General features: G+C 34.6%; 1 protein-coding gene across 2 annotated transcripts in view; it reads left to right on the top strand.

Moving 5' to 3' along the window:
- LMLN (leishmanolysin like peptidase) overlaps positions 1 to 21,476 on the top strand; it is a 76,405-nt gene that overhangs the window by 41,532 nt on the left and 13,397 nt on the right. Inside the window, exons 10-15 of one of the 2 annotated variants that reach the window (XM_063113303.1) lie at positions 456 to 563; positions 3,570 to 3,646; positions 11,176 to 11,286; positions 14,833 to 14,965; positions 16,279 to 16,438; positions 19,093 to 19,223. In XM_063113303.1, the coding sequence (XP_062969373.1) occupies positions 456 to 563; positions 3,570 to 3,646; positions 11,176 to 11,286; positions 14,833 to 14,965; positions 16,279 to 16,438; positions 19,093 to 19,223 (720 nt within the window). The remainder of the gene's footprint in view (positions 1 to 455; positions 564 to 3,569; positions 3,647 to 11,175; positions 11,287 to 14,832; positions 14,966 to 16,278; positions 16,439 to 19,092; positions 19,224 to 21,476) is intronic. The other variant, XM_063113304.1, reaches the window with a different exon arrangement.

The following is a 21,476-nucleotide window of genomic DNA, read 5'->3' on the forward strand; positions in this document are numbered from 1 at the left end:
AATTAAAGGCAAAAACCTTCATAGACAGAAAAATATATTAAGAGAAATAGTAATTCTCTAGTGAAGAAGAGTGTGACAGCATCAAAACATTTTATTTAATTATATAAAAACCATATTTTTAACAGAAGTTCTCTCTTCTCACCAAAGTAATTCTTTAATGTTTACTTTATCATATCCATGTGATAAAAAGAGTGCCATAATCTTGGGCTGAACCCGTGGCTCACTCGGGAGAGTGCGGTGCTGGGAGCGCCGAGGCCGCAGGTTTGGATCCTATATAGGGATGGCCGGTGCGCTCACTGGCTGAGCGCGGTGTGGGCGACACCAAGCCAAGGGTTGCGATCCCCTTACCGGTCACAAAAGAAAAAAATAAATAAATAAAGAGTGCCATAATCTTACTGGTTTTTTTGTGGGTATATATATACATATTTTGTTTTTTGGGTTTTTTTTATTCTTAGGATGAAGCACGAAAACATTTTAACTGCCCAATTTTAGAGGGAATGGAACTTGAAAATCAAGGTGGTATGGGCACTGAGCTCAACCATTGGGAAAAGCGGTTATTGGAAGTAAGTTTATTTTAAAATTTTACTAGACATTTTCTATTTAACAAAAGTAATTCCAGGTCATTGTAAAAGTTATTCAGACAGGTTATAAAGTAAAAAATTAAAAACTTCCTTTTCTCCTTCAGCTTTCCAGATCCATTTTCCAGATGTAATCACAATTTAAGTTTTTTGTATATCCTTCCATTTATGTTATATGTGTATGTATGTATATATATACACACACACATACATGCACACAGTTTTTTCAAAAATGGGTTCATACATTTATGCCACTTTTTTCACTTAATGATATATCTTAGACATCTCTCCAAGGCATTGCAGGTGCCGCTACTGTAATGCAATGTATGCTTTCCTAAAAAACTTCTTTCTTCAAAATTGGAAGATTTATGGGAAAAATAAGCACCTATAGTGCTCACAAAAAGAGTAAGTCATACTAAAACTACTAGCTCAGTTTTTAAAAAGACATCAAATTTCCAATAAGTACAGTCTTGTATTCACTCCAACAACACAAAACAATAACAACAATAAGCAATGATAACTGGATGGGTGATTGTAAATCTGAGTAGTGGGGACGAGGGTAAATTGTACAAAGATTCAAGAGAACTATGCAGTAAACACTTCCAGGTAGAGCCTTAGCCATGCTTAGCCAAGAAAAAGAAGATGGAGTAAACAAGCATTATACACAGTACAGCATTCTGTCTCTGTGATCAGCTCTCTTAGTGTACTTTGTATTTAGCAGCTATTGCTTCTTTGTAAAATATTAATATCCGGGGAAAAGTCATTATGAACCAACATGATTCCATGTTATACTAATATTTATTAATATACTAAAATTTATTAATATACTAATATTTACTAATATCACTAATTTACTAATCTATTATTAAATTTACTAATCTCACGTGAGCTCATTCACATTGCAGAAACACATGCTTTAGCAGAATAGACTGTATTCTTGGGTCTACTCATTTTTTAATAGCTACATAGTATTGTATCATGAATATAACGTAAAAGGCCTGTGTTAATATTTTTTATGTTTTTTATTTTTAAAAATGTTGTAATGAGCATCTTATTTTTATCTCCAATGCCTTCCAAGGGAGGTATTTCATCAGGTGTTCTTTTTTTTTTTTTTTTTTTTAATCCTTTTCTGGCATCTGGCTGGTACAGGGATCGAGCTGTGGACCTTGGCGTTATCAGTACCACTCTCTAACTAATTGAGCTAACCTGCCAGCCCTATCAGATGTTCTTAGGTTCAACTAAACAATCAAACTCATAAGACTTTAACAGGCTACATTAAACAAAGGTTCCCTTAAAAGCACATTAGAAAGAACATACACCATGCCAGCACAGTAGAGTCAGGCATTTTTCTCTTGTGCTGCACACAGCAGTCTAGGGACTATCATCTTAGCCTCTCTCCCACCCGCTCCAGCCCAAGTACAGGAGTGCAAGACCACAGAAAATGAATGTGAGAACCAGCCTGGCTTAAAAATACTGTCCCCAAGAGGAACCAATATCTTTTTTAACAGTTCCATAAATGTAACTGTCAGATCCCTATAAGGGACATACCCATAAGAGTCACTGCACACAGGGAAGTCCCAAATTGTGGCTTACCAGCAAGTATTCATATTCATTTACAGTAATCCCAAGTCCAAAGGCATATCAGGAGGTCTTTTTTTCCTTCAGTACTGCTGCCTGGTAACAGCTGATATTCCACCTTTATTAGGTTTCCAGGGGAACAGAACTAGAAAGTTCACCCAAGGTCAGATTTCTTTACATAGAAAGAGAAAAGATAAACCCATGGAAGTGGAATTTCTGGTTAGATGATTGCAGCTTACACACATTATGACTGTAGTTAGTAAAATTACAAAAAGAGTGAAATTAATGTTTGTGCTTACTGTTCTTATATAGGAGACCACAAAGTAGCAGTGATGGAAATTTATGGATGATACATACATTTATTCCTCCCATGGGAATTTCAGTTTCTTTATTTTCTTTAAAGAATTTTCTCAAGTGATTCCCTTCAGAAAGCTGTAGATGGGCTAGAAAAGAATATTTATGTAATTTTTGATAGAAGATCTCAGAGTGGGGCTGGCCTGTGGCTCACTCAGGAAAGTGTGGTGCTGATAACACCAAGTCAAGGGTTAAGATCCCCTACTGGTCATCTTTTTAAAAAAAAAAAAAAAAGAAGACCTAAGAGTAATAATTTCATCAATGTCTTCCTTTCTCAGAAATCAACTTTGTGTCCTTGAACTATTTTTCTTTAAAAGGATGGTAGTACTAAAAATTTTTCTTTAATTAAATAATAAATTTTTTTTAAGTTTGGTAGTAAAGTACTAGAGATGACCATCCAATGTTCAGTGTAAGCATTCAAAGATCAGAGCTGTCTGAAGATGAAATATGCTCCCTTAAAAGGCAGTGAAGTCCCCACCATTAGGTGACCTCCTGGTAGGAATTTTATGATATGTATTAAAATAGTGGGTAGATAGCAGATCTTGATGATATTTTAGATCCCTCATGTGAATCCTTTGATCTCATGATTCTGTCATACTTGTTTTGCATTAGTGTATGTTTGTGTGAGCACAAAGTTGAGGATTTTGAAAGTATTTTCTGTGTAATTCAGACAGGTATTTCCCCCAACCCCAAATTATCTAGACATTGGTCTCAACCATGCCCTTTATTTTGCCTAAAGAGTATAATATTTTTACAGTATTTCTGTTTCCATATATTTATCTTCATTTTTGCCATAGAATTCTTTTTTTTTTTTTTTTTGCCACAGAATTCTAAATGCCAGTTGCCTACCATTCCAGGGAAATTGTATATAATGGAGACATTTGAAGCAGAAAATAGATTTCACTTTAAGCTTAAGACTAGCCATTTTAAAGAGCATTTATATATTTCGTCAGCTTCTCACATTTGAAGCATTTTACGTAAACATCATAGGAATCACAGAAATTTGGGGAAGTTGCAAAGAATCCTTTCTTCTAATTAAAATCTGTTGGTGACTTTCAGAATGAAGCAATGACTGGTTCTCACACCCAGAACCGAGTCCTCTCTCGAATCACTCTGGCGTTAATGGAGGACACTGGGTAAGACAGCTGTGAGAATATGATAAGAATTGCTTATTCAAATGAAATTAATGTTAAGATTATAGCTTAAGAAAATGCTGACAGTTTACACTGAAGTAAAATTTGCTTATTCTTTGAATCTTGTGTAGTTAACTGTCCATTATCTATACCAGCTTCATTCATTTATTCAATAAATGTTTGAGGTCCTGCGGTATAGTAACAAATAGAACAAAATCCCTGATGTTAGGAGATTTCTTTTTAGGGTGGCTGGCTGGTACAGATTTATTTTCTAATAAACAGAGGCCATGCTAATATGAAGGAAAGACTAATCTAAATAAGTTTTTAAATTGTAAATGAAACTGGTGATGTACAGATTCCTGGTTGTGTTTTGTTTCAATTTTTTAATTTTAATTTTAATTTTATTTTATTATTATCTTTTTTTTAAAGATGACCAGTAAGGGGATCTTAACCCCTGACTTGGTGTTGTCAGCACCACGCTCTCCCGAGTGAGCCACAGGCCGGCCCTTAATTTTTATTTTTTATGGTGTTTTTCTTTTTTCGGTGGCTGGCCAGTACAGAGGTTCCTGGTTTTTAAAGCAGTCAAATTTTCTGGAAAAATAGTGAAATACTGTTTTTAAATAGAATCTTTTACAGAACCCCTACATATTAAACAAATAAAAGCAGAGCTGCTTTAGTTGAAGCATTATTGCCTTTTGCTCTAACAGTGCCTGAAGGAACATTTGAAAATGGAATCAAATTTGAAAATCAGTGGTAGTGGTGTTACTAACACCACAAAAATTGTTGACATTACCTTAGTTTCTGGGGGGTCAAATAGGCAGAAGGCTTTAAAAATATAGAGGTCATTGTTGACCCTGAAAACAGCTTTAATAAAAATGGAAGAGACTAATAAGTTCTCAGGCCAAGCTGCTTAGAAGAAAGAGGAAGATATGGGTATGAAAGGGTATTATTAATGTAGCTTCTTCCCTGAGAATGCAAGATGGGTGAGATCCAGAGAATCAAGACATAATTATCTTGAATGGGAGAAGAGACACCACACTGTCCATTAATTCAGGAAGAAAGAATAGGAGTGAGAACACAAGTCATTTTACAGGTAGAGAAATCGAAGTTCAGAAATTATCATTACCATGTTACCTGTAAACTGGATTCAAAAGTAATTAAGATGTCATATTTGCAACGTTCTTTCTTTTATTTTCCAAATCATAGACATCAAGTCATTTCACCCCTTTATGCTCTAGCATGAGTCCAAAAATATGGACAATAGCAATAAGAAAATTAACAGTAATTTTCTGATATCATCTAATACCTAGTTCATAATCATATATCCCCTTTATCTCTTTTTCAACTGGTTTGTTTAAATCGGGATCCAAATAAGATCCTGATTAGTTGTTACATCTGTTAACTGTTTTAGTCTAGAGCAGTCCCTGCACACTGTTTTTCATGCTGTTAATTTATTGCAGAACCAGGTCAGTTGTCCAAAGAATGTCCCAAATTCCAGATTTGCTTACACAAGTATATTTCTTTGTTCTACATTTTCCTGTATTTCTTGTAAATAGAAGTTAGCTCTAGATGCTTGATTAGATTCAGGTTTAGCTTATTTGTTTACTTGCAAGATTACTTCATAAGTGATGTTGAGTGCATGCAATGTCTACTTTTCACACTGTGGTCATACTGTGATTGATTAGTGCATTCAGATGGTTACTGCCTGCTACCTCCATTTCAAAGTTCTCCATCAACCTTTTGTGTAAATTTTTCATCCATTAATGATTGTTTTCCAAATCAGTTAATTCTTTAAGGGTTTATACAATGGTACTTTTCTAATTCTACCATTCTCTCCACTTTTATTAACTGTAATTGTGTGCAGAGTTTTCCCTCATAAACCAGGGCTAATTTGTTAACCCAGAAATATAGTTTGTAACAATAAAGGTAAGACAAATAGTTAATTATGTTCTTTTATTTTGTGATTTTTAAATAATTTTGTTGTTGTTGTTGTTGTTGTTGCTGGCTGGTACGAGGATCCAAATCCATGACCTTGGTGTTATAAGGCTGTGCTCTAACCAATTGAGCTAACCAGCCAGCCCAATTCTTTTAATTGCCAATTTTTCACTTTTTAAAAAAATTTTTTTATCTTTTTGCACCTGGCAAGTACAGTGATCCAAACTCATGACCTCCAATTTTTCAGATAAAGGGTTTGTGCCATGGGTATTTTCAATGATGTCCAATGATTTTTTGAAACAATTTTTTTTTCATGAGGAGGGCTTTCTCTTTCTCTTTCAGTGTTATGAAGTTAGAGCTTTCCTTATGCTTCAGACAGTTGTATTCATTATGGTTTTTGATGCTCATATTGCCCTATCATTAGCCAATAGGAGTATTTTTCTTTGTTGGCTTCTGACTCCTTTTGACAAGACTCATTAGTTTTTGATAGTCTTCCTTGCTTTCTGGTGTGACAAGATGTACCAGGCTGATCAGCACATGCTGTATCCTAGATCTGCGCATTTGCCAGTCTTTCAGGGATCATTGGTTCCTTTTAATGGAGAATAATGTTTACAAACCACAATCTAGTCACTGTGTTCATTGCTACTGGGTTGTCATTGCTTCTATACTTTTCAGTAGACCAAGTTAGGGAATTCATTTTTTTGAGAAGAAAAAAAATCAGAAATTATCAAAACATTGGATTCCTTTTAGTGCCATTATAACCCTTTCCTCCTTTATCTCTGAATAAGCAGTGGCCAGCATGAGTCATCCCACTGCCCTGTTTAACAACCCTTTTGTAAACAATGCTAGTTTTTTTAGTTTTTTTAATCACTGGACATCATTGAAAATACTCAGGGCACAAACTCTTTATTTAAAAAATTGGCGGTTAAAAGGAAAGAATTAACCATTTATCTTATCTTTATTGTTACAAACTATATTTCTGGGTTAAAAAATTAGCCCTGGTTTATGAGGGAAAACTCTGTACAGAATTATAATTGATAAAATTGGAAAGAATGGTAGGAAATGGAAGCACTGTGGAGTGTGAATCACTAGTGAAATCATGGTACCAGTGAAGTTTAAAGCATTTTTTTTGATTTTCTGAGGCAATACAGCAGCAACATAGATCAGATTTTTCTAAATATCTGGCTATACTTATGAATTATGGACATAGAAATTAATTTTCGTATCTATGACTTCAGTGTAGCTTAACTAATACGTTGCTTCTCCCAGTAAACGACATTATCATTCATCCATCCAGAAAACTGAGAGTCATCCTTGATCTCTCTCCACATCTCTCACATTTAATCAATCACAAATCTTGATGATTTTTAGCTCTTCAGTACCCTGGAGTCTGCCTACTTTTTTGGTCACCACTGCCTTTATCCAGGTCACTATTATCTTTTGCCTGGATTACTATGGTAGCTTTTCAAAGTCTGTCTCCATGCATATTAAGTGACCGAAGGCCTTCACACATTCTCCACAGTGTCCTTTAGAAGTTTTTTTGGCATAGTGTCTCTCCAAGTAAGAAATACGTCATGACCAATGTATACACATACATTTATAGTGACTAACAGCACAGATGTTGACAAAGGTGCCAAGACCATTCAATGGAAAAAGAACAGTCTTTTCAACAAATGATGCTGGGACAACTGGATATCTGCATGCAAAGTAATGAATACCTATGGTACATGATATGCAAAAACTAACTTAGAATGGATTGAAGACCTACATATAAGAGCTAAAACTGTAAAATGCTTAGAAGGAAACATAGGTGTAAATCTTCATGATATCAGATTAGGCAATGATTTCTTAGATAAGATACCAAAAGCTCAAGCAACCAAAGAAAAAATAGAAAAATTGGACTTCGTGAAAATTGAAAACATTTGTGCTTCAAAGAACACTATCAAGAAAGTGAAAAGATAATTCACAGAATTGGAGAAAATACTCGTATTTGCAATTCATCTGTCTAATAAGGGTCGAATATCCAGAATATGTATAAGAACCCTTACAACTCAACAGTAAAATAGCAATCCAATTTAAAAATGGGTGAAGGATTTGAACAGATATTTCCCCAAAGAAGATATACAAATAAGCATATGAAAAGATATTCAACATCATTAGGGAACTACATATCAAAACAATAATGAGATACTACTACACATGCATTTGAATGGTAAAAATCCCAAACACTGACGAATCCAAATGCTGACAAGGATGTAGAGCAACAGAAGCTCTCATTCATTGTTGGTGGGAATGCAAAATGACACAGCCACTTTGAAAGACAATTTGGCAGTTTCTCACAAAACTAAACATATTCTTACCATACAATCCAGCAGTCATGCTCCTTGGTATTTACCAAAATGAATTGAAAACTTATTTCCACACAGAAGCCTGCACACAGATATTTGTAATAGCTTTACTTATTATTGCCAAAACTTGGAAGCAACCAAGATGTCTTTCAATAGGTGAATGGATAAATAAAGTGTAGTACATCCAGATAATGTAATATTATTCAGCACTTAAAAAGTAATGAGCTATCAAGCCATGAAAAGACATGGAGGAACTTTAAATGCATATTACTAAGTCAAAGAAGCCAATTTGAAAAGGCTACATACTAATCAATTCCAATGATATGACATTCTGGAAATGGCAAAACTATGGAGGCAATAAAAGATAAGTAGTTGTCAGGGGTAAGTGGGAGAGAGATGGATTAATAGGCAGAGCACAGAGGATTATTTGGGCATTGAAACTGTTCTGTGTGATACTGTAATGATGGATACATGTCATTATACATTTTTTAAAACCTATAGAATGTAAAACAGCAGGAGTGAACCCTAACATCAACTATGGACTTTGGGTGACAATGATGTGTCAGTGTAGGTTCATCGATTGTGACAAATATATTCCCTCTGGTGAGGCATGTTGATAGTGGAGGAGCTTCTGAGTGTGTGGTGGGGTGGGTAGATAGGAGGTATATAGGGACTCTATGTACCTTCTACTCAATTTTGCTGTGAACCTAAAACTGCTCTAAATAAAGTCTGGGAAAAAGAAAAAAATAAAAAAGAAATGAAGTCCTAATAAATGCTGCAACATGTATATCCACCTTGAAAACATTATGCTAAGTGAAAGAAGCCAGACACAAAAGGCCATATTCTATTTCTCTGAAATGCTCAGAATAGGCAAATCCATAGGGACAGAAAGTAGATTAGTGGTTGCCAGGGGCTGGGGATGGGAGGGTATATGGTTTCTTTTGGGGTGATGAAAATGTTCTGAAATTAGATCATGGTAATGGTTGCACAACCTTGTGAATATACTAAAAAGCATTGAATTGTGCACATTACAAATGTGAATTTTATGGTATGTGAATTATACCTCCGTTTTTTTACAAATGTGAATTTTATGGTATGTGAATTATACCTCCGTTTTTTAAAAAGGCACACAGACATTGAAGCGAACACCATATATTCAAATCCCAGCATTGCCACTTGTGTCTTTGCCTCAGTTTCCTCATCTGTAAATAAGGACATAACTAATACCTATCTCATAGAGTTTTATGAGGGTTAACTCAGTTAATATATGTAAAGCCTTTAATACAGTACTTGGCACATTGTAAGTGCCAAGTATTAGCATTACATATAAAACTGAACCAGTCTCAAGAAATAATATTTACCCTATTACCTACAGTGAAGTTCCTTTTTCTGTTCTACTGATTTTAAAAGACAGAAAGAAAGAAATGTTAATCAAGATCCTCTAAGTTGGTTTCACAACTCACTGATACCACTAGGAAACCCTCTGTTTGTAATGCTCGCTTGCTTCCTCAACTAACTCGTGCTCATCCTTCTAGGTTTAGCTTAAAGTTGCTTCCTCAGAAAAAAACTTTTCCCCCAGGCTAGCTTAGGTTTCTCTATTAATATACTCCTATTAGGACTTTATACTTCTCCTTTGGAATACTCATCACGCTTAAAATGTTTTGTCTTAATATCTGTCTTCCCCACTAATTTATAATCTTCATGAGAGGAGGAGTTGTGTTTATTTATTCACTATTGCAACCTCAGCATTTAGCAAAGTGCCTAGTATATAACAATTGCTTACTAACTGTTGACTGATGGTACAAGAAGGGCTGCAAAGAAAAGATCATCAAAAAGGTCTCATGATATGTAGCTGAAGTGCCTACCTGGTGATTGACTAGCACAGTGCTGACACTATGCCTTGCTCTTATCAACATATTCTAAATATTGTAATTCCCAAGGGGGGGGATCTAATTACTTTACATTTTATCTGTAGGGCTAAGGACTTCCTAACCTAGGCAGTAATAAATTACTGCTAGTATGCAAGATTAGGGATAATTTCTATCTGGATAACTTAACCTTGCTGTAATACCAAGTTAGCTAATTAATGTCACTCACATTGTACCTGCAGAGGTTGCAGGTATTTTGGTATTAGAGTACTGGGATTTATTTCTTCAGTTTCCCTCTGAGCAAGAGAGTTCTGCTCTTTGAAAGTGGAGAACATTGGGAAGATGATATATCACATATTTCTGCTTTTGTGTGATTTCATGGGAAGGTGGCTGGAGTGGAAGGGATGATTCTTATCATTTCCCAGCCTTTGAGTCTTAGTTTTATTTACTGTTTTGGTAATGCTAAAAGGACAAGACATAATACAAGTTAGAAACTATTTTGTATGGGCCGACCCTGTGGCTCACTCGAGAGAGTGCGGCGCTGGGAGTGCAGCAGCGCTAGCGCCGAGGCCGCGGGTTCGGATCCTATGTAGGGATGGCTGGTGTGCTCACTGGCTGAGTGCAGTGCCGGCGACACCAAGCCAAGGGTTACGATCCCCTTACCGGTCATACACACACAAAAGAAACTATTTTGTATAATTTTATAACTTTTGCTAACTAATCTTGTCCCTAAGAATGAAGAAAAACTAGTAAGAGTAGGCTCACTGCCTTTGATTAAATTTGTCAGGAAATTAAATCAATGTTTTATTTTTTCTGAAATTAGAGCATTTTAAAAGTATTGAACTTAGTATTCATTTGTCTTATTATAATGGTGTAATGTTCAGTCATAAACAGGAGCTGTATTGATAGAATATCACAGATTCAAGGTCAGAAGAACAGGAAACTAAGTCCAACTAGGTCCAATCAGATTAGGTAAAGGCTAGCCAAATAGTAATTTCACTGTTTCTTCCTCACTGTGCTCACTTCTCTTTCTACGTTCTCTTTCTGTTTCTTTGGTCCTCATTCCCCTTGTCTCACATTGTAACTACTTTCTACTCTGTGACTTCTATCATTTCTGAAAATTACAATGGAAACATGTTTGTTTTGTTTTCCAAATATAAAAAGTACCTTAACCATACGACTGGTTACCCAGTCCCTGCTACAGTGATCCCTCTAGCAGCAATCCCTCTGAAGCACAGGCTTTGTAAATGGTCACCTCTGGTCATGGCCTCCAAAGTCTTTTTTAAGGTCCTAATTTGCTCATTGTTGAGATTTGTAATTGCTATGCTAAAGTTGCTTTTAAAATGACAGCAATAAAAAGTGCTTTGAATTATTTCCACAGCTGGTATAAAGCAAATTACAGCATGGCTGAGAAGTTAGACTGGGGCCGAGGAATGGGCTGTGACTTTGTCAGGAAGAGCTGTAAATTTTGGATTGATCAGCAGAGACAGAAGTAAGAATACATTTCCTCACAATGTCTTTGATTACACAATTCATTTCTGATTTCGTTTATCCTAAGCCTAAAATGTCAACTATTTTCAAAATTGTGGTCTGAGCAGTTCAATTTCAAAATATGTGGAAAAACACCTACAGGTGCTTGGTAATAATATCATAATAAGTAGCTGCAGTATTGTTTTTAATCTTATATAAAAAGAATCCACAGTGAGGGGCCCAGAGCCATAAAGATTTCTGTTTAGCTTATAATTCATAAATTTACATATTTCACAAATTTTTTGCAATCTCTGTCATTCTTATTGTTTTCTTCAGAGAATGCACACATAAACAAAGATGTAAATGTTGACTCAAGATCAAAGAAACTAAAGGTATTTATGGATAGTGGTTCTCAAATCTGTATACGCATCATAATGACCTAGCAAGCTTTTTAAAAATACATAGTATCCAAGTTTGGGGTGAAAATTTATGTGTGTGCGTATTTGTATACACATACACATATTTAAAGAGTAGATAAACACATGTTTAAACACACATGTTTAAAGAGTAGGTAGGATCTCTGTATATTTTTCACCACATGATCTCAAAATAAAAGTTAAATATAAGGGGCTGTCTGGTTAGCTTAGTTGTTTAGAGTGCCCAAAATCAGCAGAAAGAATGATATGACAAAGAGCAGAAATCAATGAATTTGAAAACAGAAAAGCAATAGAAGACATTAGCGGAAAAACTTTAAGTTCTTTAAGAAGGTCAATAAAATTGACAAACCTCTAGAAAGAAACAGAGAGAAAATGCAAATTAGCACTATCGTGATTGAAATAAGATGTCACTGTAGTCCCTACAGATGTCAAAAACAGAAGGGGATTTCCTCTTCCTCATTTTTAAAAACTAAAATGGTGGGTCCCCTGAATTCCCTCCTGTCCTCTGAATCATAAGCCAATATCAGCAAACTTTTTTCTGTAAAGGGTCAGAGAGTAAATATTTCAGAGTTGTTACAGTCTTTGAGGGCCGTTACAGTCTATGCCCCAAATACTCAGCTCTGCTTTTTGTACAGCAAGAGACAAAACAAATGGCCATCACCATATTCCAGAAATACTTTTTTATAAAAACAGGTTGTGGGAACAACAAGCAAATAAAAAACAGGTGGTAGGCAAGATTTGACCCAAGAGTTGAGCTTGCTGACCCCTGTCATAAGTATCCAAATGTCCCACTTATAAAACATTGAAGCCCAGAATTATTTAAAAGACAGAAGCCATCTTCTGGTACCACAGGCTCAGTCTGGCTATATTCCTAAGTTATCTTAGAGATTCCAGTGTGACCCTGCTTGAGCACAGAGGCTGGTGCTTAACCTCTGGGCTTCATCAACTGTGACTCTTCTCCTTCTCTGTTATTAGAAAACTAGTATGAGAAGGTATTGGTTGAACAGAGCCATACTCATTTTGAATCAGTTGAATCTATGCACACTCAAAATAAGGTTCTTTCTATGTTTTGAAGCAACTAAAACTAATAAATTACCCATCTGCCTAGCTCATTTGACAGTAATACTGGCTCTAGAGCTGCACGTCCCAATTTGGTACAACTAGCCACATGTGGCTATTTAAATTTATATTTTAATGAATTAAAGTTAAATAAAATTTAAAATTCACTTCTTTTCAAGTGGTTAATAGCCATCTGTGGTTAGTGGCTACTGTACTGCACAGTGCAGATATACATTTCCATCATTGCGGACAGTTCTATTGGATGATGCTGCTCTATAATTTGTAGGCCGTGCATCTTGAACAGCTCTGACTTTGGAGTTTTTTAAATCACTAAGTTTTAACTTCTTTGTTTCTCTCTATTTAGCCAAAACACAATTTTTTTTTTTTTTATTAATTTAAGGTAAGTGTAATGTACTCTTGTTTTAGAGAAAAAAGGAAATTAGTTTCATGGTATTAAGAAAGTGACTGAGTAAGAAATGCTGGTCATATTCTTTGAAAATTTTATCATGGAAAGTTATAAAATTGCCTTATATGAAAATTTCATAAAAATAGTGTAGACAGTGGAAATTATATTTATTGAGTAACTTGTATGTCCTAAGCACTGAGTGCTTTTGTAGTTGAGCCTCAGGAAATTTAAGTAAATACCAAATAAGTGGCTGGCATGGATATGTGAACCCAAACCTGTGTGATGACTTCAAGACTTCTCCTTTCCTGTCACACTGTGCTGCTTTAAGTTTACTGAAGACTGTTGTAGGTATTTTACATGTTTTATCTTAAGAAGCTCTAATTCCCTAAATATGTTTTTTTTATATACTATGTTAATTTAAATGAGTCAAGTATCAATCTTTCTTAAAAATGAAATCTAATAGAGGCCTTTTTCCTTGACAAACATGTGAGAGAAGTGGAAAAATACCAGTGTTCCTATTACAATTTGGCACACCAGTCTTAGTAGGATTTCTATTATTTAGAAATACTGCGGTTTCACTTATAACATTACTATTAGGACATTCAGATAACTTTTAGATTATAAATTATCAATTTGATGACATCAGAATTACAGGTTTATTTGAAGGTTATTTTTACAGGACAATGCAACAGATTCTGATATCTTTTGAGTTTACAAAACCCCTTTTTTCAATTTATACACCCAGGACTAGATTTAACAGAGAACAGAACAAGTTGGTAACAATTAGGAATATTCATACAATGTTCATTTTGCACAGGAAAAGAAGATTGTCTTGCGAATGTTTTCAATTTAACAAATTGTCAGATAAGACTCCTTAAACTAGATTATGGCATAGAAAAATTTCAATCTTTGTAGCTGCAGAGCAGAGGGGACATCACCTCCATTTGCTTTTGAGACTCTAATGATGATTTTTTGGAGGGAGGGTGGCTGGCCACTGTGGGATCCAAACCCATGACCTTTGTGTTAATGAGGCTGCACTCTAACCAACTGAGCTAACCAGCCAGCCCTATTTAATTATGAAGATTTGTATTTTTAGACCAGGATCTGTATTTTTTTTTTTTTTTTTTTTCAGCTGGCCAGTATAGGGACCCGAACCCTTAACCTTGGTGTTATTATAACACCGTGCTCTAAGCAACTGGCAAAAGTGGGGCTGGTCGGTTAGCTCACTTGTTTAGAGCATGTTGCAAGGGTTCGGATCCTGTACTGGCCAGCACCAAAATAAATAAATAAAAGCAAAGCAGGTCTGCAGAACTATTTTACTTGCAAAAGTGAAGAAAGATAAATAAAGGTTTGTTTGTTTTGCAGCTGGCTGGTTTGGGGATCTGAACCCTTGACCTTGGGGTTGTAACACTGTGCTCTAACCAACTAACTGGGGGATTTTACTTAATAACAGTGAAATAATGTTAGAATGCTTCTAGCATTAATCTTCTACATCTACATTAAACATTTCCTTTTACTTCTTGAAAAATAACTTTATAACCAGATTCAGCAATGAATTATAAACTATTAAAATATATCGATGTTATAATTGAAAAGACAAGCTCTGTAATGGACTCACAATATTTTCTTTAAAATTTGATACCATGGTGCTTATCTTCATGTGCAGGAGGCAGATGTTGAGCCCTTACTGTGACACGCTCAGAAGTAATCCATTGCAGTTAACTTGCAGACAGGACCAGAGAGCAGTTGCAGTGTGTAACTTGCAGAAGTTTCCTAAACCTTTACCACAAGAGTATCAGGTAACACTTGTTTTGGGCACAGTTTTAGGAATCAATTTTTTAAAAAGTAGTCTCCATTTTGAATTAGAAGAGTGAATTCTTTTTTTTTTTTTTTTTTTCCAAAGATGACTGGTAAGGGCATCTTAACCCTTAACTTGGTGTTGTCAGCACCATGCTCACCCAGTGAGCTAACCAGCCATCCCTATATGGGATCCGAACCCGTGGCCTTGGTGTTATCAGCACCACACTCTCCTGAGTGAGCCACAGGCCAGCCCATGAAGAGTGAATTCTCTTAAGTTTTTCAATTTATAAGACCTGTTTGTTTTTCATAAGTTAGAAAAAACAAGAATTCCTCTATTTCTTTACAGCTTAATGTGCTAATTCATAGCAATTAGTTACTACCAATACCTTGTAATAATGGCAGGAGGTATTTGGAATGTTTGCCTTGATCTATTTTAAAATTGTTTGTATTTCTTTCTAATTGATTCCAAATCTTCCTGCTTAAATTCCTCTAATTTATGCAAAAAACAAAATTATTTAAAGAAAATAACTTAGGTTCTGGAATCCAATTAATTGGAAGACTTGGAAGTTCTGCTTGAGAAAAATTTGATTCATGGAATTTAAAAGATGAGGGAAATGGTCCCACATGTCCAGTTGGAATCTCTGATTAGAGATTTTGTTGCCATGGCTATCTCTCAAAAGCCTCAGCTCCACCTGCCATTTACAAAGGAACCTTTAGGCAGAAATCATATCTCAGAAACCATTTTTAAAATGGTAGCTGCTAAATTTTGAGCTTTCTACACATATTTATGACCCCTCTAGTGCTTGAGACACCATAACATGGCAACTGTATATCTAGGCATAGTAATATAACTGAACAAGTTGGTGTAAAATGTGGAATCTTTAATATCTATGTGGTACCTTCCTCCTTTGTGTTCAAAGTATTTTATGTACAATCTCACTTATTTTCTCAGATTTTAACTTTTTCAATTTTGTCAAAACAACATGAATTAAGTGTCCTAAAAACACTTCAAATACATTAAATTTACGATGTCTTGATTGTATTCATTAGTTTTGTCTTTTGTCAACTCTTAAAACTCTTCGTTTTGCTTGGTGTAATTTTATTTCATCCTTTTTCAACAGTCAAATTTGTCAATGTAATAATTAATTTATACTAATTTACTCACTGTGCTTATTTCTAAAACTATAGGAACTTCAAAATATAGTATCTTGTGTTATATAGCCTTAGAGCGTTACTGTAAATTGCCTTTGGGCTTTGATTTGATTAACAGAATGTTTCATACTCTCCTGTCTTCCCAATAATTTTTTTGTAGTACTTTGATGAACTCAGTGGGATACCTACAGAAGATTTGCCTTATTATGGTGGTTCAGTAGAAATTGCTGACTATTGCCCTTTCAGTCAGGAATTCAGTTGGCATTTAAGCGGTGAATATCAGCGCAGCTCAGATTGTAGAATATTGGAAAATCAACCAGGTTAGTAGTCTACTGAAATGAAGTGTTATATACATATTAAGATTATATATCAGCAATATAAAATAGTGGTTTAGGGCACAGATCCGACTGCCAGACTGTTTGAGTTTGTGTTATGGTTCCACTGCTATCCATCTGTAAGAAGCTACTTAACTTCTCTGTGCCTGTTTTCTCATCTGTACAATGGGGATAATAATACCTATCTCATAGAGTTTGTACAGAGTAAATGAATTAATATAGTAAGTGCTTAGAACTATGCCTGACACAGAAAGGATCGTTAGCTATTAGATACATATGCACACACTACATTTTAGTGTAATACCTTATGTCTTCATGGCACTTTTCACTTGCAAAACATTTTTATTTTTATCATTTTATTTTATTTTTCTAGAAACCTTATGAAAGACTTAGGGAAGATATTATTGTATTTCACAGATGAACAGACACTAAATGATACAGTTAATTGACGTCAGTGCAAGATCCTACAGTGCAGGGCTCTCTATATTAAAACACCTTAGATAACCTATTTTTTTCCCTCTCTTAGGGAGTGTGCATTTTCTGTAATTTAAAAGTAACATGTCATTCTTTAGGTATCAAAATAATATTGTTGTCTCATGGCCAGTCAGATATACAATTGTCCTGTGGTATTCATGGGGCATTGGTTCCAAGACCGCCTGTGGACACCAAACTCTGCAGATGGCCAAGTCCCTTACATAAAATGGCATAATATTTGCATATAACCTCCCATATATATTTATGTGTGTGTATATATATATACACATATATATACACACATATATATGTGTGTGTATATATATATATATATATATAATCCTCCCGTATACTTTAAATCATCTCTAGATTACTCATAATACTTAATACAATGATACAATGCCTACACATCACTTCATTCAAGTGGATTCAAAGATAGTGCTCAGCATGCAGCAAATTCCAATTTTGCTTTTTGAAACTTTGTGGAATTTTTTTCTTCTGAATATCTTCCATCCAGAGTTGGTTTACTCCACGGATGCAAAACCCACACATATGGAGAGGCGACTATAATGCCATATTATTTATTTTCTTTTAATACATAGAAATGAACAGGACAGCAAAGAAATCAACCGTATAGCAATTGGGTATTTTGCAGTAATAGTTATAGCTCATACTACTTTGTAAATAAAAATATGCTTACATCTGATATGTTAATAAAGAGCAATAGTTTTCTCTCTGTGGTCATCAAAATTTTTAACCTGGTCTTTCTCTACCCCCCTTTCCATATTTTATTATAGACTAAATTATTTAAATTTTAAATTTCCATGATGTTTTTACTGTTTATTTTTTAACCTAGCAGATTTAACTGGACTTCTACAATCAATTTTTCCATCACTCACCTATTTAATAAATGTCCTAAAGATTTATAACTGCTCAGCAGTTTCATGTTAAAGCAAAAGAAACAAGTCTGTCAGTGATGTATTTGCCAAAGATGTACCATCAGATTTTATTGTTTTAGAGCTTGGGTTGGCAGTCTTTTTTTTTTTTTTTTTTTTTTTTTAAAGGACAAGATATAAATATTTCAGATTTTGCATATCCTACAGTGTCTGTAACAAGTGCTCAGCTCTGCTGCTGCAGTGCGAAAGCAGTTATAGACAATATGTAAATGAATGGGTGTGTCACGTTTGGGCCTGAGGGTTGTAGCTCACTGAACCCTGTTTTAGACACTCATCACTGTGCTTTTCAAAGACTTCGAAACTCATAAATAAAAGAAATATAGGATTCTGTTTTATTCTGTTGCACATTTTCATTATTACCTTGTATAATTAAGATTTTTCAAAACTGACATAAAATAAAATATTTTTATAATATTTCAAAGTGGGCTAGTTGTGCACTCTGTTTTCAACAGATGAAACTTGTATCCTTGTTAGTATAGTGATGAGTAAAAAAGAAAAAAAATAAAACTTGTTCTATATAGTGTCAAGAGAGCAAATTATTGCTAGGATTTATGAACTTCATGCCTTTGTCCATTGGGTATTGGAGATCATTTATTCCACCCCATATCTCTGCAGGTTTGTGCTTAGCCTGAGACCAGACCACCAAGTTACTTATGGGCCTCCAGGAGATGGCAAAAGTTGAAGATATAAGAAAGTTTCACAAAAGTTGCAACACCCCAAAAAAGCCTTCATTATACAAATCATTTGGCCTTATCCTATCATGGGTCACTTGGAGGTGACTCTTGTTGAGGTCACTAGTGAAAGTGATCTTTACCTTGGCATCTAGTCATCTAGTGATTTTTTTTTGGCAGCTGGCCAGTATAGGAATCAAACCCTGCACCTTGGTGTCATCAGCATCATGCTGTAACCAGCTGAGCTAACTAACCAGCCCCATCTAGTGATTTTTAGTGCCAGTTCCTCTATACATCCAACCTAGATACTTTGGGCCCAGTTTTATTCCCTTGTTTCTGATATAGTAATTTTCTCCCACTAATTCCTTTATTGAGAACCCAGGTTGAATTTGGAGTCCTGTTTATCTCAATGTTTTTAAATTTAAAAATTCCATTAAACATGTTTGATTTTTAAAGCAACTTTTTATCATAAAAACATTGAACATTTGTTCATTGAGCCAAAAATCAATTTTAATGAGACTTTTCTGGTTTGCTTTAGAAATATTTAAAAACTATGGTGCTGAAAAGTATGGTCCTCATTCAGTTTGTCTAATCCAGAAATCTGCATTTGTCATGGAAAAGTGTGAGAGGAAGCTGAGTTACCCAGACTGGGGGAGTGGATGTTACCAGGTAAATTCCATGTTCGTTAATAGTTATGCCAATTATTATGTAATTTTATCTCATTATATGGTTTTAATATTTTTAAATGTATTTTTTATATTTTATATATTTAATTTACTGATCAATACTTTAACTTATCTTACAAGTGAACTGATATGATGTAGTGGTGGGGAGGGAAGAGAAGGAGGGGGGAGAGAAGACGGGTAAAGGGACACGAAAATCAACTACAATGTATATTGAGAAGTTAAAATTTAAAAAAATAAACAAACAAATAAATAAATACTTTAACTTATCTTGTTTATTTATGTAAATATTCATTTGGATGCTTGTGTATTGTCATTTCTTTAATATAAATTATCTCTGTATTTGTTTAAAAATATATATAATTGCTATATATCAGTAAGTTATATAATAATTTTACTTCTGGGAATATGTCTTAAGGAAATAATGGTAAACATGTAATTTTGTTCTTGAACAAATATTACTTTATAATGGAAAAAATGTTAATTTTATCTCAATAGTCTGAGCTTGTGTTATAAGAATTAATAAATCGGAACTGGCTGGTTAGCTCAAATGGTTAGAGCATGGTGTTGTAACACCAAGATCAAGGGTTCAGATCTTCTTACTGGCCAGCCAGCCAAAAAACCAAGAGTTAATAGATCAGGGCTGGCTGTTTAGCTCAGTTGGTTAGGGTGCAGTGTTGTAACATCAAGTTCAACGGTTTGGATCCTGCACCTGCCAGCCACAAAAAAAAAAAAAAAATTAATAAATCAACTGCTGATTAAATAGGTTTTGAGGGTTTTTTTTCTTTGAAATTAGAAACCCAACAGGGGGCAAACTGCTATTTTCTTAATTATCTTATTTGCATATTTGCTATTAAATGGCTGCATCACCTTATTAAGAACTTATCAAGATACTGGCATTCATTCTATAACTTGGGTGCATCCAACTTAATGAATATTCCATACTCTACTAATGGATGTCAGGAAGGGGAGTGTGATCCTGAAAATTAAGAATAAGCATGTTTTGTGTAATTCCAGCTGCAGGAGCTAAAAAGGCTTTTATAACTGGAAATTTAACTATTATTTTTAAAGTTACTTATAAAATTAACTTTATTTTTGGTAACAGCTTTATTGAGATGTACTCACATTTCACACACCATACAATTCATATAAAATTAACTTTTAAACCCTACAAAAGATAATGAGAAACATTTATTATATATATATGATTTTTTTTTTTTTTTTTTTTTTTGTAGCTGGCATGTACAGGGATCTGAACCCTTGACCTTGGTATTGTCAACATGGTGCTCTAACCAACTGAGCTAACCAGCCAGCCCATAGAAATAAATATTTTCCAGCTGTAATCTTCTGACAACTGTTATCCCTCAATCTCTTTCCAGTAAATTCTATTAAAGATTTATGTATTGGTTAATTACCTAGTTTAGACCTAATTGTCATCATACTACATAATTTTGTTTTGCTGCTTTTACTTAGTACATTTTTATGGGGGACAAAACACCATTTCCAAAATTTTTCCTATAATAATTCTTACTATTCTTCATGGCTGTAGAACATTGCATCATTTTAAAGTATAATTTGGAGGCCGGCCCGTGGCTCACTCGGTAGAGTGCGGTGCTGATAACACCAAGGCCACAGGTTCAGATCCTATATAGGGATGGCCGGTTTGCTCACTGGCTGAGCGTGGTGCTGACAACACCAAGCCAAGGGTTGAGATCCCCTTACCGGTCATCTTTTTAAAAAATAAATAAATAATTAATTAATTAAAAAATAAAGTATCATAATTTGGGATGTCACGTCCCTGTTTTGTATTGAGTTTACTTTCACTTTTCACCATACAAAAATACTTACCTAAGTATATTTACATATTTTACTTTTTTAAATTTATTCTTTGTTGAGTTGCTTTTGTTTTTGTTTTCTTCATAAATAGACTTTATAGTACTCCCCCTTTATCTGCAGGGGATATGTTCCAAGACCCCCAGTGGATGCCTGAAACCTCAGGTGGTACCAAACCCTATATAGGCTATGTTTTTTTCCTGTATTACATACATACCTATGATAAAGTTTAACTTACAAATTAGGCACAGTAGGAAATTAATAACAATAATTAATAATAAATGGAACAACTATAACAATATAATGTAATAAAAGTTATGTGAATGTGGTCTCTTGCTCTCTTGCTCTCTCACTCTCTTAAAATATCTTATCATACTGTACTTACCCATCTGTTGACTGCGGGTAA

This window comes from Cynocephalus volans, chromosome 1 (genome assembly GCF_027409185.1).
Source record: "Cynocephalus volans isolate mCynVol1 chromosome 1, mCynVol1.pri, whole genome shotgun sequence".
Lineage (NCBI taxonomy): Eukaryota > Metazoa > Chordata > Mammalia > Dermoptera > Cynocephalidae > Cynocephalus > Cynocephalus volans.